General features: G+C 38.8%; 1 protein-coding gene across 3 annotated transcripts in view; it reads left to right on the top strand.

Moving 5' to 3' along the window:
- The window catches only part of SLC4A4 (solute carrier family 4 member 4), a 346,852-nt gene that overhangs the window by 230,642 nt on the left and 102,066 nt on the right, over nucleotides 1-14,144 (top strand). For all 3 annotated transcript variants that reach the window (XM_068542846.1, XM_068542845.1, XM_068542847.1), the window contains 2 exons: nucleotides 6,076-6,233; nucleotides 12,775-12,862. In XM_068542846.1, coding sequence (XP_068398947.1) covers nucleotides 6,076-6,233; nucleotides 12,775-12,862 — 246 coding nt within the window. The remainder of the gene's footprint in view (nucleotides 1-6,075; nucleotides 6,234-12,774; nucleotides 12,863-14,144) is intronic.

Below are 14,144 nucleotides of genomic sequence, written 5' to 3'. Positions count from 1 at the left end.
CGGAGTAATTATAGCAAGACCTTACTTTGGAAGAAAGAATACAGGCTAATATAAAAGGAACCTGAAATGTACATCCCTGGATTCACAGAGTTGGTGATGTTACCTGGTAAAGACAAAAAAGTGTCCCCAAATCGCTGAGCTAGCCAAAGTATCTTTTTACCAATTGTACCTCCACATGGCAGCCCTTTGAAATCCATTTCTTTGGAATCAAGTTTGGCTAAAGGAATTTTTTTCCACTGTGTGTGTTCTCATAGTTGGCCCTGCATAAAATCCAGGCTGGGTATCCCTTGGAGAATCAACTAATGATTCATAAGAAAAGAATGTCAAACTTTATCATTGGAATTCAATCCAGATGAATTTATTGGGTGATCTTCAACCTGATTTGAAAGCCTTAAAGTCTGTTCTTATTTTCATTATCTTTTCATTATCTTTTATCTTTTATAACCAATAAAAGAATGGTTATTCTTCACCATTCTGTGTAATGTTGACAGGTTTTTTGTTAATACTTTATTATTGGTCACATTTTATTGTGTAAGCCCAGAAATGCTTTTTATACTTCAGTCATTAGTTCTTCCTTTATCAAATATTATTGAGGTACTTGAAAAAGAGAACCCGTGTGAATCAGTATTTGATGAGCCCACCTTTATGAGAGGGATCTTTAAGCCTTGATCCAGAGAAGAGCCTTCCTTGAACTCTGCTGCCAGGTGTGACTGCTATGTTTTGTGACCTCCGTTGAACAATATACCTTTCGTATTGCTTCATGTTTCTTCTTTCATTAGAGCTATTTCTATAGTTGCTTCTCTTTATTGGACTATAAACTTCAGGAGAGTAGGGTCTGTCTGTTCTCTGCAGTGCCCACTATCAGGCCTTGAACATTGGAGGCACCCATTAAATTTGAAGAGAATTAAATGGAGCTGAGAGTAGGATTAAATGGGTGATGAGAAAATTTCTGTCTCAAACAGCATTTTAAAATATGTTTTCGTATCAGAATGTGCCTTATTTATCTCCTAGTGGGAGATAAAGCATTCCTAGGCATATAGGCATATTCAAAACTCTAAGAGAGTGCATAGTATAGAAACTTATTTAATATGGTATTCCTCAAATTTATTTGACAAATAAACTTTTTTGAAGGGTCTGGACTTCAGTAGACAGAAATCACCTCAAATTAATTTAAGCCCTAAATGGAATTTTCTGGCTTATATAACTAGTAAGAATTCTTGATGAGTTCACAGAATGGAGAAGCTGCAGGACCTCAGGGCCTGGGGCTGGGGACTCAGCAGTCTCTCTTTTCATCCATTTTTCTCTCCTGATTTTGTGTGTTTCATTTTGGGTGTTGACCTCATTCTCTTCTAGTGTGGACAGTACTGTGACAGGCCCTTTCAACAAAGAGGGGAACAACCTCAGGTGAAAGGGAAATATTGGCTTTTACACATTTGAGTATTAATTTTCCAAAATGTTTTGGTCCCTGCGTGAATGGTAACACTGTTACCAATCACTGTTTACTAAGATAGGCCATATCTAGGCCTTTTGTCCACTTAGATGGCCTGGCTAGTGGTGGGATGCCCAGAACCTACTACTTTAAAAGAAGCATTAGAAAAGCTTATTGTGAAGAGCAGAAATAATAACCATCATTCATTCATTCAACAAATATTTATTCAGCTTTTCTCCTAGGCATTAGGGATACAGCACTGAACAAAAGAAATGGATATTCCTACTATTAGGGAGCTTACATTCTAGTGGGGAGTCTAGTGGGGAGATAAAAAGAAGATAAGTAAAACATGCAACATGTTTGACTATAATACAAAGAACTAAAAAATGAGGCAGGAAGGAGGAGTAAGAAGAATCTGTGGGGAGAGGGAGGTTGAAATTTTAACTAATGTGGCCAGGGAAATTCTTACTGATGAGAAAGTGACTTAAGTAAAGATCTGAAGGAAATGAGGGAGGAAGCCCTGCAGACATTCCATTCAGAGGCAACAGCAGGTGTAAAGGCCCTGAGGTAAGAGTGTGCCTGCCGAGTTTTAGGGAGGACTTGGGGGCTAGAGTGGGGGGGTCAGGAGAAGACTGGGAAAAGACAGTAGGAAAGGAGGTCAGGGAACTGACGGGGAGCCAGATGATGCTGGGGTTGCAGCTTGTCATAAAGACATTGTCTTGCCTCCCAGTGAAATGGGGCCAACAGAGGGTTTTATCTGACTCCTGATTTGATTGCTCTGGCTGCTTTGGAGAACAGACTGGGGGGCAAGGGCGGAAGCAGATAATCCAGCCAGGAGACCAATGCCATAACCCAGGAGAGAGATGCTCGTAATGTGGACCAGGGTGGTGGCAGTGAAGATGGTGAGAAATGGTTGGATTCTGGATATACGTTGAATATAAATCCAACAGGATTTGCTGATAAGATGGACATGGGCTGTGAGAGGAGGAGGTGTGGGGATGACAGCAAGGTTTGGGCCTGAGCAGTGGAAGAATGGAGCTGCCATTAACCAGAGGAGGAAGACTCCAGGAAGAGCTAGTTTGAGGGGACTCTTAGGGGGCTCAGTTTTGGATTTGTGAACTTTGCAATGCTTATTGGACATCCAAGTAGAGATGTTATAGGACTGGAGTTCAGGGAAGAGGTCCTGGCTGAAGATATACATTTGTGAGTCATCAGTATGTAGATGGTATTTAAAGGGATGGGACTTGATTGAGATCACCCAGGGAGTGTGTGTGGAAAGAAAAGAGCCATCAAAGGACTAAGTTCTGGGGCGCCTAAGGCGCCACCCATTTCTATTTTAGAATAGCTATTAGTTTGTCCGAGAACACTAGTATTCCACAAACACAGTTTGAGGTATGCTGATCTAAAGGAACATATCTTTATAACTACTTCTCTTCAGAGCACATAGAATACAGTTCCTTTAGCTGTAAAAATATACTTCTAATTTTCCAAGATGGTACAGTCATCTCAGTTAAGGTACCATAGTGCTAGTAAAGCGTTTTGTGGAAGAAAATAGTTGACTGTGGAATATTCTCTGTGTGTTGTGGGTCAGGTAGTTGCTTAGTGATAGCAGATCCAGACATAGTTAGTATGTTCTAGAATGAGCCTCTAAAACCTCTCTAACTTTCCTGGGCATTTGATGGTCTTGTGGTCTGATTTTTAGTGCTACAGAGTTCATTCCTGCCATTCAAAATATTTATTACAGCTGAATTATGTGCAAAGTAAGTGCTTAGTACCACGGGGGATAAACTGTCCTAACCCTCAAGAAGCTCAGGGGAAAGACTTCACCTTTGGCAAACGTGTGATTCAGAAATGAGTGCTTCTGGAATTCCCAAGGAGGAGCGCTGAGGTAGTAGAAAGGCTTGTTCTGAGTTCTGAAGGTTTAGAAAAGGTAGAAATGAGGAAAGGACAGTTTTTGATCCTAAGTATGGGAGTCTAAGTACATAAAACAGAAGGAGATTATGATCAGATTGCTTGCCTAACTAGAGCAAAGAGTGCTGGAGAGAATTGGATTATTATAGAGCTTCTTGCACTGTGTTGGTAATGGGAGCTTTCTCTGGAAAGAGGTGGAAGAAGATTACTCTTGCAGTGATAGTTTGTTATGCGTTTGGGTCACTTGACTGTACCCCACACTCTACTCTGTGTTACAGAGAACAATTCATTACTGTAACTTTCTTAGGCTATAATAACAATTCTGGCAATTTGATGTTTTTAGACCATTCCTATGGCTGCTCTTTTCATATCTGTAGAACGTAAACAGATTTTTTTGAAATATTAGTATTTTTTGAAGGATTAATGGTGTAAACTTTGGAAAAGTCTTTTACTGCTAGAAGTAGTCATGTTTCTGACATCTAAAAATATATATCTTGCCTTTGCTTTTTTTTTTTTCTTTTTGGTTTCCACTAAATTATTAACCCCAACTTCCTTTTTTTTTTTTTTTTTTTTTTTTTGACTCCCAGCTTTCTTCTTGTATGAAGTACCAAATGAAAGAATCTCATAAAAATGCTACTGAGGGTGATAGTTTGGGGGAATTAATTTTCATGGCACTTATTTTCCCTAATTAAGAACTCTTTAAATGGAAATTGAAAATTAAATGTTAATATAATTTTTCATTACTGGGGAAAATTGGGCCATGTCTCCCACTTCCATATCAGCAATAATCCATGGCAAAAAAAGTTCCCTGTTAACTTTTGACTTGAGGGGAGAGACATTCATATTGATGATAAGTGTACCCCAGAAGTCTGTGTCTTTCATAAGGTCCTGCAAAATTCTTATCTCCATCCTTTTATGATTGTTGAGATGTTCTCCTTGAGCTTTTGGGAGATGTTTCCCACTCACTGAAGGGTGCTTGAACAATCCTATTCTAAGTGGGAGCTGGGGAGGAGGGGAAAGGAACGAATAACAGCTACAAGATAACTTTTCAAAGTGACTGTTAAGCAACGTTTACTCTCCAAGAAAACCACTTTACCCCTTTACCTTTCTCCTCAAGCGCCCATGTACATCCCTCCTCCTCCTCCCCCTCACCGGCAGATCACTCATATTTCACTGCAAAATGTAAGTCCTCAGAAGCCCTCATCTTCACCCCACAAACTTCCCAGGTCACCCCCATCTGTACCCTTCCTTCCCTAGCTGGGGTTGATGAGCTCTCTGTGTTCCACCTGAAGTTAATCCCTCTACCTGTGTGTGGACATCGCCTCTTCTCAGTAGTTCACGGTCGCTTGAGCTGCTTCTGCATTTATCCCCTCTCTCCTATAGCAATAATCTGTCTCTACTAGATTATCCTCATGCACACTCCAAAGTGTTATCATATTTCCCATTTTAAAAAATCCCCTGTTTTATGCCTTCCTTCACCTACCTCCTTAATTCTTGGCTTTTCTTGGCAGCAACATTTTTCAAAATAATTCTCTCCACTCCCTGTCTCTGCTTCTTCACCTCTCATTCTTTACTGGGTAGCGTGGTGTCCACTGTAACAGCTCTTGTCAGGATCACCCAGCCCTTCCACCTTGCCACATTCATTGGTTCCTTCTTAGTTCTCATCTTATGTGAACTTTCAGCAGGCTTTGACTCAGCAGCTGTTACCCTTTCCTTATTGAGCCCTTTCTTCACCCAACAGTTGATGAAGTCCTGGTTCTCTCCCAACCTCACTGGCTGCTCTTTTTCAATGTCTTCTGCTGATATCCCCTCCCGTTCCCATAAAAGGTAGAGTAGCCCGGGGTTTAGATCTTCTCCCTCTCCTCTACACTCACACCCGAGGTTGTGTCATCCTATCCCATGGTCTTAAATACTGCTTACATGGTGGTATCTCCTGAATTTACGTCTTTCTACTCCACATTTCCACTTGGACTTTTAGTAGGTAAGTTCCGTCTAAGACATCCAAAACTTCTTTCTGTGGCCTTCATTTCCTTTACCACCTGGTCCCCCCTAACCTCTGCAACTTCATTTGCTGCCATTTTCTCTCCTTTGCTCTTTCAGCTCCCACCACACTTACCTACTTACTGTTCCCCTAACTGCCAAGCTCTTGCCTGTCTCAGAGGCTTTGCGCTTGCTGTTCTCTTTGCCTACAATGTTCTTTGCCCAGATCTTTGCTTGGCTTGTCCCCTCACCCCATTGTCAAATGTATCTCTTCAGAGGCCTTCCCTGACCTCCCTGCCTAAAGCAGTACCCTCTTACGTGTTTTATTTTTCCTTCTCAGCACTTATCACTACTTTAAATCATATTTTACTTCTCCCCTGCTGGAATATGAGCTCAAGGAGGACATGTAATTAGTTGACGCATCCCTTATCCCTAAGGCTTAGATCAGCTCCTGGCTCATAGGAGACTCTTCAACTCATGTTTATTGAGTGAATAAGTAAATGAATTGATATATATGTAAATATTGTTAAAACAATGTAAACCATGTGACTATCCCCTCATGTAAACCATGTGACTGTACTCTCAATACTTTTGAATTCAAAGTACAGAGAAATGTTTATTATGATAGAACGGTTAAACATAATAGAAGAATAGCTAGCTAGGGCTTGCCTGTTGCGTGTAGACTCATATAAAGGAAATTCTTTGAGTTCCCTTCTCTGGAAATAAGTTGTGTTTTCTTGGCTCTTCCCATGCAGCTGAAGAATAAGTTCATGAAAAAACTGCCACGTGATGCCGAAGCCTCCAACGTGCTTGTTGGCGAGGTCAACTTCTTAGATTCTCCCTTCATTGCCTTTATTCGGCTGCAGCAGGCCGTCATGCTGGGTGCCCTGACTGAGGTCCCTGTGCCCACAAGGTAAGCTGCTCCCTGACCCGCGGGGGTCCACAGTGTGGTGATAGGGACACCTATCACCTATCCTCTCCCTCAGGCTAGAGAACCAAGAGGATGAGGGTACATCCAAAGCAAGCATATTGGAAAGGTTTAACCCGAAATAACGGTTCAGTCTGATTTTCATGCTATCAGATGACTTGGCACTTGTACAGTAGTAATGATAATAATAACAATTATAATAATTCATTGGGCTACAGAACAGTTTCTTATGGATTAGTCTATTTAATCCTCATAATGATTTTTTAAAGTATAAACTATAAGTATGTGGATTTTATAGATGAAGAAACTGAGTTTGAAAGTTTAAGTAACTTCTCTAAGATCATAGAGATGGTGAATGATTCAAAGGTCAGAGTTGCTTTCATTTGCTCTGTTTTATTAGAAAATTGGTAGTGGGTACATACATACATACATATGCACATTATATATATAGACATGTCTATATGTAGATATATAGACATGTCTATATGTATATTATATATATACACACATATGTAAAAATCATTTGCACACTTTACTGTTATGCGTTGTGACTCATAAAATTTTAAGAGGAAGCATATTACTGTTACTACAATCCATGTACTCATTACCCCGCACAATACTTTAGAAGTCATCCTCTTTTATTTCTTTCTGTAACTGGGCCCAGTAGAGGAGTTAGGAAGCTTGACTTCCGAAGTGCAATAGGTGAATAGAAGTTAATGCTTCACTTAAACTTCTGCTTAAGAAGAGTTTAAAGAGAAGTTTATAATCTTCAGGTTGACATTAGAAAATTATCATATAAATAGGACCTTTTTTTGGGGGGGTGCCTTTTGTGGGTCCCACGGGACTTTTCTTTAGGTTTCCCACGTGAGCAGGAAGGGCTGTGAATGCTCAGTGACCTCAGAGGATCTGAGTGTGATCAACCAACAAGACAAGGGGGTCAAGGTTTGTTCTGAGCCAACTTAGGAGGCAAATTAGGAGAACATTTCCTTATGGCCTCCCAATTTATAGATTACAGGCCATTCTTATCATACAGGCATTTTTACTCCATTGTTATATTTCTTAGACACTTAAAATAGGAATAATACTTGTCATATTACAATATAGGAATAATATAAGCAGTCATTGGACAAATAGCAGAGGAAAGGCGATGATTATATTCAATTAATGGGATTATCATGATTTGTGTTTTCTGTAACTTAGCTTTTTGCTTGAAAACATTCCAGCAGAGCCTTGCAGTTCTATCTGAGCAATCACCTGGCGAACAGCTAGCTGACTCAGATCGTGGCCGAAGTCCAGCTTGTATGTCCCTATGGTTTTATTTTTGTCTCTTTGGACTAACTTTACTGGAGCTTGAAAGAAAAAAACGTGTGCCCAGAAGTGTTAAATTTCTCTTGCTTTTTCATTTTTTTATTATTATTTTTCTCTAGAAGCTACAAATAAAAAATATTTTAAAAGGCTTTTTGTTTAACAATAATACAAGTTCATTGAGTAGCAAGTCATGACTATTTTTGTGTCCCTCTAATCTTCTGCTCCTGTCTGGTTCATTTTCTTCTGTACTGGAGGGTGGTACTAGTCTAGAGGTACAATCCAACATCATTTGAATAGAAAAAAGGAGCCCAGGCAATTCAAGGGAATGTAATTCAATAATGTCGTAAAGCTGTTTCAGGGTAATAATCTGAATAATATATCCTAGCATGTTAACATTTTTCCAGGAAATAGTCTTATCCATTTGCTGTCCTCCGAACCAGGGCAAGCTGTAATCACTGAGTAGGGAGTCTCATTAGCTTTTTTGTGTATGAGTAATATGGGGCCATTTACAATGGCTGCATCCTGTGAAATCCAATAAAGGAAATCCCACAAGGAGTGTGGTAGTCATTGTGAAGGATGCCTCTGCACTCAGCCATGTGCTTTAACACGCATGCCACCCTGTTGTCCTGCAGGGAGACCTGAGAAGTCTGTTTCTGTGCACATCTTGTAACAACAGTCATTTTTCCTTCTGAAGGTGGAGGAATGTTAGGCTCTTCTGCTTATTATTATTATTATTACTGTTTATCATAAACAGCATTACTACCGTGCATCTTTTAGGAAATGTGGCGGTAGCTGCTCCTTTTGTGTAGAGTTCACAAGTTTCTCTATCTACCCTGCTCTTGGCTTGATCTATTTCAGCTTTCTGCTTGCAGCTGGACTCCTCCCAACTGGGCGATGTTCTCCATGTAGGGGCCCTTCTTGCCATCCATGTGAAAGCAAATAAACTCTGTCCTTTGATCTCTGGTGACTTGGTAGGATATGTTTATGATTTTCTTAGCATCTTGCAGACACTTTGCTTGCTATCATCTTACATCTGTCCATAGAGGCTGCCACTCGGTCATATATAGGGGCCACATGGAGATGAACATAATTCCCATTTTATAGTTGAGAGGTGGAGGCACAGGGACGATTCTGCACTACCAGTGCAGACTTCTGACTCCGAGGCCAGGCTTTTAGGGAAATTCTAAGAATGGATTGGAATAAAATACTTGAGCGTTTTCCCATGAAGAATAATCAGAGTTGCCGATCAGTTTGTCCTTTTCTGACCTTGATTTTCACATCTAAGACAAATAGTTATTCAGGGAGCTCTAGCCCTCTAAATAATTAGAATGCTTATTACCCCTTTATATCACTGTAAGTTAATATATATTTTATGTTATGAATAACGATCTGCCTAAAAGCAGTTGTTCGTGCCTAATTGTCAAAACTGTAAAAAATTGTATTAGAGGAATTGGGATGGAGGTCCTGCTTGTTCAGTTCTGTCTTGTGTAACAACCTTCCAGTTGCTCACTGTAATATGGTTGGTTACGGTGGGCTTGTGGTCCTCATGAATTTATTGTGGAAGGTACAGTTTAGCCACATTTTTCCAAAGCCACTAAATATGAATACTGGGTTATTTGATTCACTGTTGTTTTGAAAGAAGGGAGTAAAGGACTGGTACATACTGAGTTTATTTTAGAAATAGCTGTGATATGTCAGGAAGGATGGGGGGTGCACATCCTCTCTGAAAAGACTGAGTGGTTTAGGAAGGCTGGCTCTTTTTCTGATATTATGCTCTGTTTCTGCCTATAATTATTTTGTGAATGTGAGTATAGCCCAGTGGTTCTGGACACAGATCATCTGGTACTGATTTTTGTTGTGGAGAATGCTAGAGACACCCTCCCCAGTCACAATTAGTTGTGTGGAAAAGCAAGCGCATAAGAGTAGAAGGGCCGCATGAAGATTCTCGAGACAACCAGGCACTGTTAAAAATTCTAACTATGACTTGTTTCTAGTTATGAGTGAATAAAAACAACTCAGCAACATAAATTATTTCCCCCAAGCCATCAACAGGGGGTGTGCCCTTTCAGCCACACAAATGTGATGTTTACTCTAATTTGTTAATAAAGAAAAAAAGCTTCTGGTTAAAAATAACATCTGTCCGTTGACAAAAAACAGCTTGAGTCATGAAAGAAGTTTTCAGTACATTATAAAAGCTGAGTTTGGCAAGAGGTACTTCTATCATAAAAGTTGTAACAGCTTTTGCTTCTTTGAGGGTTAAAGAGGAGAGAACATGTTTCAGGCAGAGGGAACTTCAACTTGGTGAGTTGTGTTCTGTGTTGTTAGTTTTCCCAGATCTCTCATCCCCATTTCAACAGTGCAGTTCAAATTAGAGGCTTCTTAAGGGTCTGCTTTCCTACAGATGAAATTCTTGACCTGAGGTGATGTTTCCTGCTACTTGTCGATGTCCAGATTTCCTCTCTATATCATTTTAAGGAGATGGATTTACTGAATGGTTCCTGCCTGGAGTAATGTGAAAATTTTAACTGATATGTAATATTTTATTTCTATTTGGCACTTGATGATTTCCATTAAAGAATATATACATATATATATATATATATATAATTTTTTAAAAATAAAAATCACATTACCCAGGAAAGGGGAATTGTGCCTTTGTATCTAGGTTAGTAAAACACTATAGCTCTCATATGCTGGGTTTATTGCTATAATAAATGGTATGGTCACCACTGGTCTGTTACTGCCATTCATTCTTTGGTACTATTTAGTAAAGAGCAGCGTAAAAACTTGTAGAAAATGTATGCCCTCATCTTATAGTATTTAAGTTAGAGGATCCATTATTCTATCGGTTCTTGGACTAGTTACCCATTCATTGTCTGCCAAAGTTTTTATTTGGGGACTGTTAATGACTGAGAGTATCTTCCTCACTTTCTAACAAGACACTATTTTGGCTTTGTTGCCATTTAGTCAACCTGATCATTAATTTATGTGTCAGTTGATAAATGTGCATTTCTATAATGTATATTTCTAAATGTAAAATAATCATGATAGAGATACTAGGGAGAGGTAGGAAGAGGTAGAGAGTGGTTCTGGAAAGGTTTTAGATGTTACGTATTACTTAGACACTAGTATTTAGATACATTGAAATAGTAAAAAATGACGAGCAAAGGAAATCCATTATCTAAAAATGTATTTAGTAAAGCATCCAGGTGTTATGTATTTTCTCTTACTGCACCACATCTGCCTTCTTCTGCCTAAAACTATGGGCTTATTGTCCTGCCTGACAGCTGGCCCTTGGTAGACAGGTAAATAGGATTGAGACATGTGACCAGCACTGTAGGTGTTTCTTAATGAGATTTATATTTTACTGTAGTGGTTAAATATTTTTTTCGGGTGTTGCACTCAAATCAGTGATCCGTCCCTTCAGAAAAATGCATTGTACTGTCCATTAAAAAACACTTTATAATACTGTATGTAGTGGTATATAAATTAGGTCCAGCTTCAAAAGAAGAAAAGTTCTAGTTAGAAGAACTAAAATCCAATTCTAATAATGACTTCCTTCATACTTGAACAGACTTTCGCGCCTGCTGATTGCTTTTGCTATTTCTTCTACTGTGATAACACTTGAAAGCGAGTGTACCGCTCCACTCCAGAACTGGTTTCTAAGCAAATAAATACTGAATGGTTTTATGGTTATTCTGGTATAAAATATGGGTATTCAGACTTCCAGATTTACCTTCTTACATTCTCAATTTGGTTTTTTTTTCTTCACTCTTTGGATTGAATTTTATGATGAAACAAGGAACTACCTCTTCAGGGGCATTTGGGAACAGACCCTAATACCTTGAAGAGTGCTTACTATCAGTCCTTTCTTATTTAAAGTGAGGTATATGAATAAATTAGTAAAAAATAAAATTTTACTAAGAAAAGTCCTAAGCTATTCCTGGTCCCATAAAATCTTACCGAAGGTTCCTTGTCTTCAGCTAAGTATCCACAACATCTTTCCCCAGAGTGACCTATGGAAGTCATAGTTGGATAGCTTTTCTCTGTGAAGTCACAACTCTGGTATATAGGTTGGGCAGGTATTATTAAGCAGAACCGTGTGCTGAAAAAAACAGGAGGTAAGAAGTCCTATCTATCTACTCTGTCATTTATTAGGGACAGTCTTTGGGCTCATCCATAACTTCCTTGAACCTAGGTTTCTTCACCATTAAATGGAAATAAGATACCTGTCCTTATTGCAGAGGCTAGTAGGAGTTTAAATGATGTGTGAATGTGAAATGCTTTGCAGGCTTTAAAAAGCTGTGCAAACATAGGATATGATCATTTTTATTGTCCTCATTATCTCCATGTTAGGTAAGACATGATCATAAATAAGCAAGGAAGGGATTTATCTAGTGTTGCCTTTTGTCTATGTTTTTAAATTCATTTACTTACCGGGTTTCCTACTCCCCAGTTGAGACATGCATCTTTGCCCTTATGATCAGTGAGGGCTTCCTTCCAACATGATAAGGGGTGAACTTAAGTGGAGATAAGCTCATTATTGCAAGTTTCAGGACCTGCTTACTATGGAACAGTGCTTTGTGCATAATCCAGAAAACAAGTTTGGAAAAGAAACTTGTTGACGCCCACGAAAGAATTTTAACTGTGCATGGTGCTTTATTTTGAATTTCTCTCATATTTTTCTTTCTTTACTTTGGCTGTCAGCATGTGGCTTACTTGTAGAAGACTTGGTTTTTGCTGACTCCCAGCCACTTCTGAGTAGAAATATTTCTTAAAAATATGGAGAGGATCATTTGTCATCACCCATATTGGGTAAAGAAAAGTCAGAGAAATCTGAAGATGTACTAAGTCTTTCTCGTTATTGTGCTTAATGGGTTTTCTCCAAAGATTCTGAGAGTCAGAAGAAAGGGAGAGAGAAGAAAGTTTAGAAAAGAAAGATTGAATGACTCATAAAGTGAACCTTTCCTTCTGTGTGAAGAAGCTTCTCAGGTTTCCATGCTAAGTTCTCCCTTGCTTCCAAATAAATGAAAAACAGTTTGTGTTTCACAACAGTGTGAAAGAGTATCTTTCATATTAGCAAGAATATTACCTTTGTTTTAAAGATGAATTCTAGACCTAACCGTTTTATGAATTAGGGTAGATGTGTCTCAGTGTTATGTGTACTGAGTTTGATGAAATGTGTGTTATAGCCTTTGCTTCTTTCCTCTTCCATTAGGTTCTTGTTCATTCTCTTAGGTCCTAAGGGGAAAGCCAAGTCCTACCATGAGATTGGCAGAGCCATTGCCACCTTGATGTCTGACGAGGTAGGGAATCGGGAAGATGGTGATCTGTGAATGTCCTACTTGTGTTTTCATACAGTGAGTTGGCTGTCACAATTTATTCAGTTAGAATTTTGTAGTTACCAACCTTCTTAAAACATGAGGAACAGTCGTTCATGCAAATGAGCTGACATCTGCATTTGATAGTTTTCAAAAAATAAATTTTATGTTAGAATAAGTCATATTTTCCTTTCTTCCTCTAAACCGAGGTATGTTAAATATTATTGAAAAGGTTCAAGACACTGTATTAACTTAATCTCTTAAAATGTTTAATATATTAATTCTGGAAACTCAAGTGTCCGTATACTGTATTGTTTCAGAAATGATGGGTTCTATAAAATAATGCATAATAAAATGGGTAATGCATTTTTCCCCTTAGGTATCAGCAAGTACCTGTTTTTGTGGTTTTCTTATCTTGTGGGAAGGAATGATACATATACTAAAATACATTAGTAACTGTTACTGCAGAGCGTCTAGTACGTTGGAATTATGACCATACTCTCCTAATAGCTTGAATGTCATTACACACATTGTAGACATGACGAAACTCCAAACTGGTCTCATAGGAGGAGAAATACTATGAGAATATAGGATCACTAATTTCTGCTTTTGCGTCTTTGTAGCTTACTATTTTCCCGAATGTTTTGTTTTTGCTTCATTGCTTGATATGTTAGCTTCTCCATGTGTTAAGTGGAGAATAGAGCATTTAGCTATGGCAGTTCTATTTGGTGATTACCAGATGGTTACTTAATCTGGGAGCATTGATGAATAGCAATGCTGTTTTTTTCCCCTTGAGGCAACTAAGCATCTCAGTGGGTTCTTTCATTTATTTTTGCATATTTATGATTTCTTTAAAAAAATGATTCCTCCTAAGATGTATCAATTAGAAATGCTTTAGGCTGCAAATGACAGAAAATTTGACTTATTGTGACTTAAACAATTTAGGGTTTATTTTGTTCACATATGAGGAAATTTGGAGGTAGGTGGTTGCTGGAGTTGGTTTAATTTAACTGCTTAATGATAAATCAAGTGCCAAGGCTCTTGCTTTGTGGTCTTAAGATGGCTACTACCGTCAACTCCAGTCACGTCATCTGTATGCAAGGCAGGAGGAAGGAGGAAGGGAAGTGTTAGCTGTGTCTGTCTCTTTTAACAGGTATTCAAAAGCTACCCCCCACCCCCCTTCTTTTTTAATCTCATGGGTCAGAGTTGCCCATCCTTATCATCAGGGTAGGCTGGGAAAGTGACCGACTTTCCGGCCTCTACTAAG

This window comes from Eschrichtius robustus, chromosome 4 (genome assembly GCF_028021215.1).
Source record: "Eschrichtius robustus isolate mEscRob2 chromosome 4, mEscRob2.pri, whole genome shotgun sequence".
Taxonomy (NCBI): Eukaryota; Metazoa; Chordata; class Mammalia; order Artiodactyla; family Eschrichtiidae; genus Eschrichtius; species Eschrichtius robustus.
This window is presented reverse-complemented; position numbering and strand designations above follow the sequence as displayed.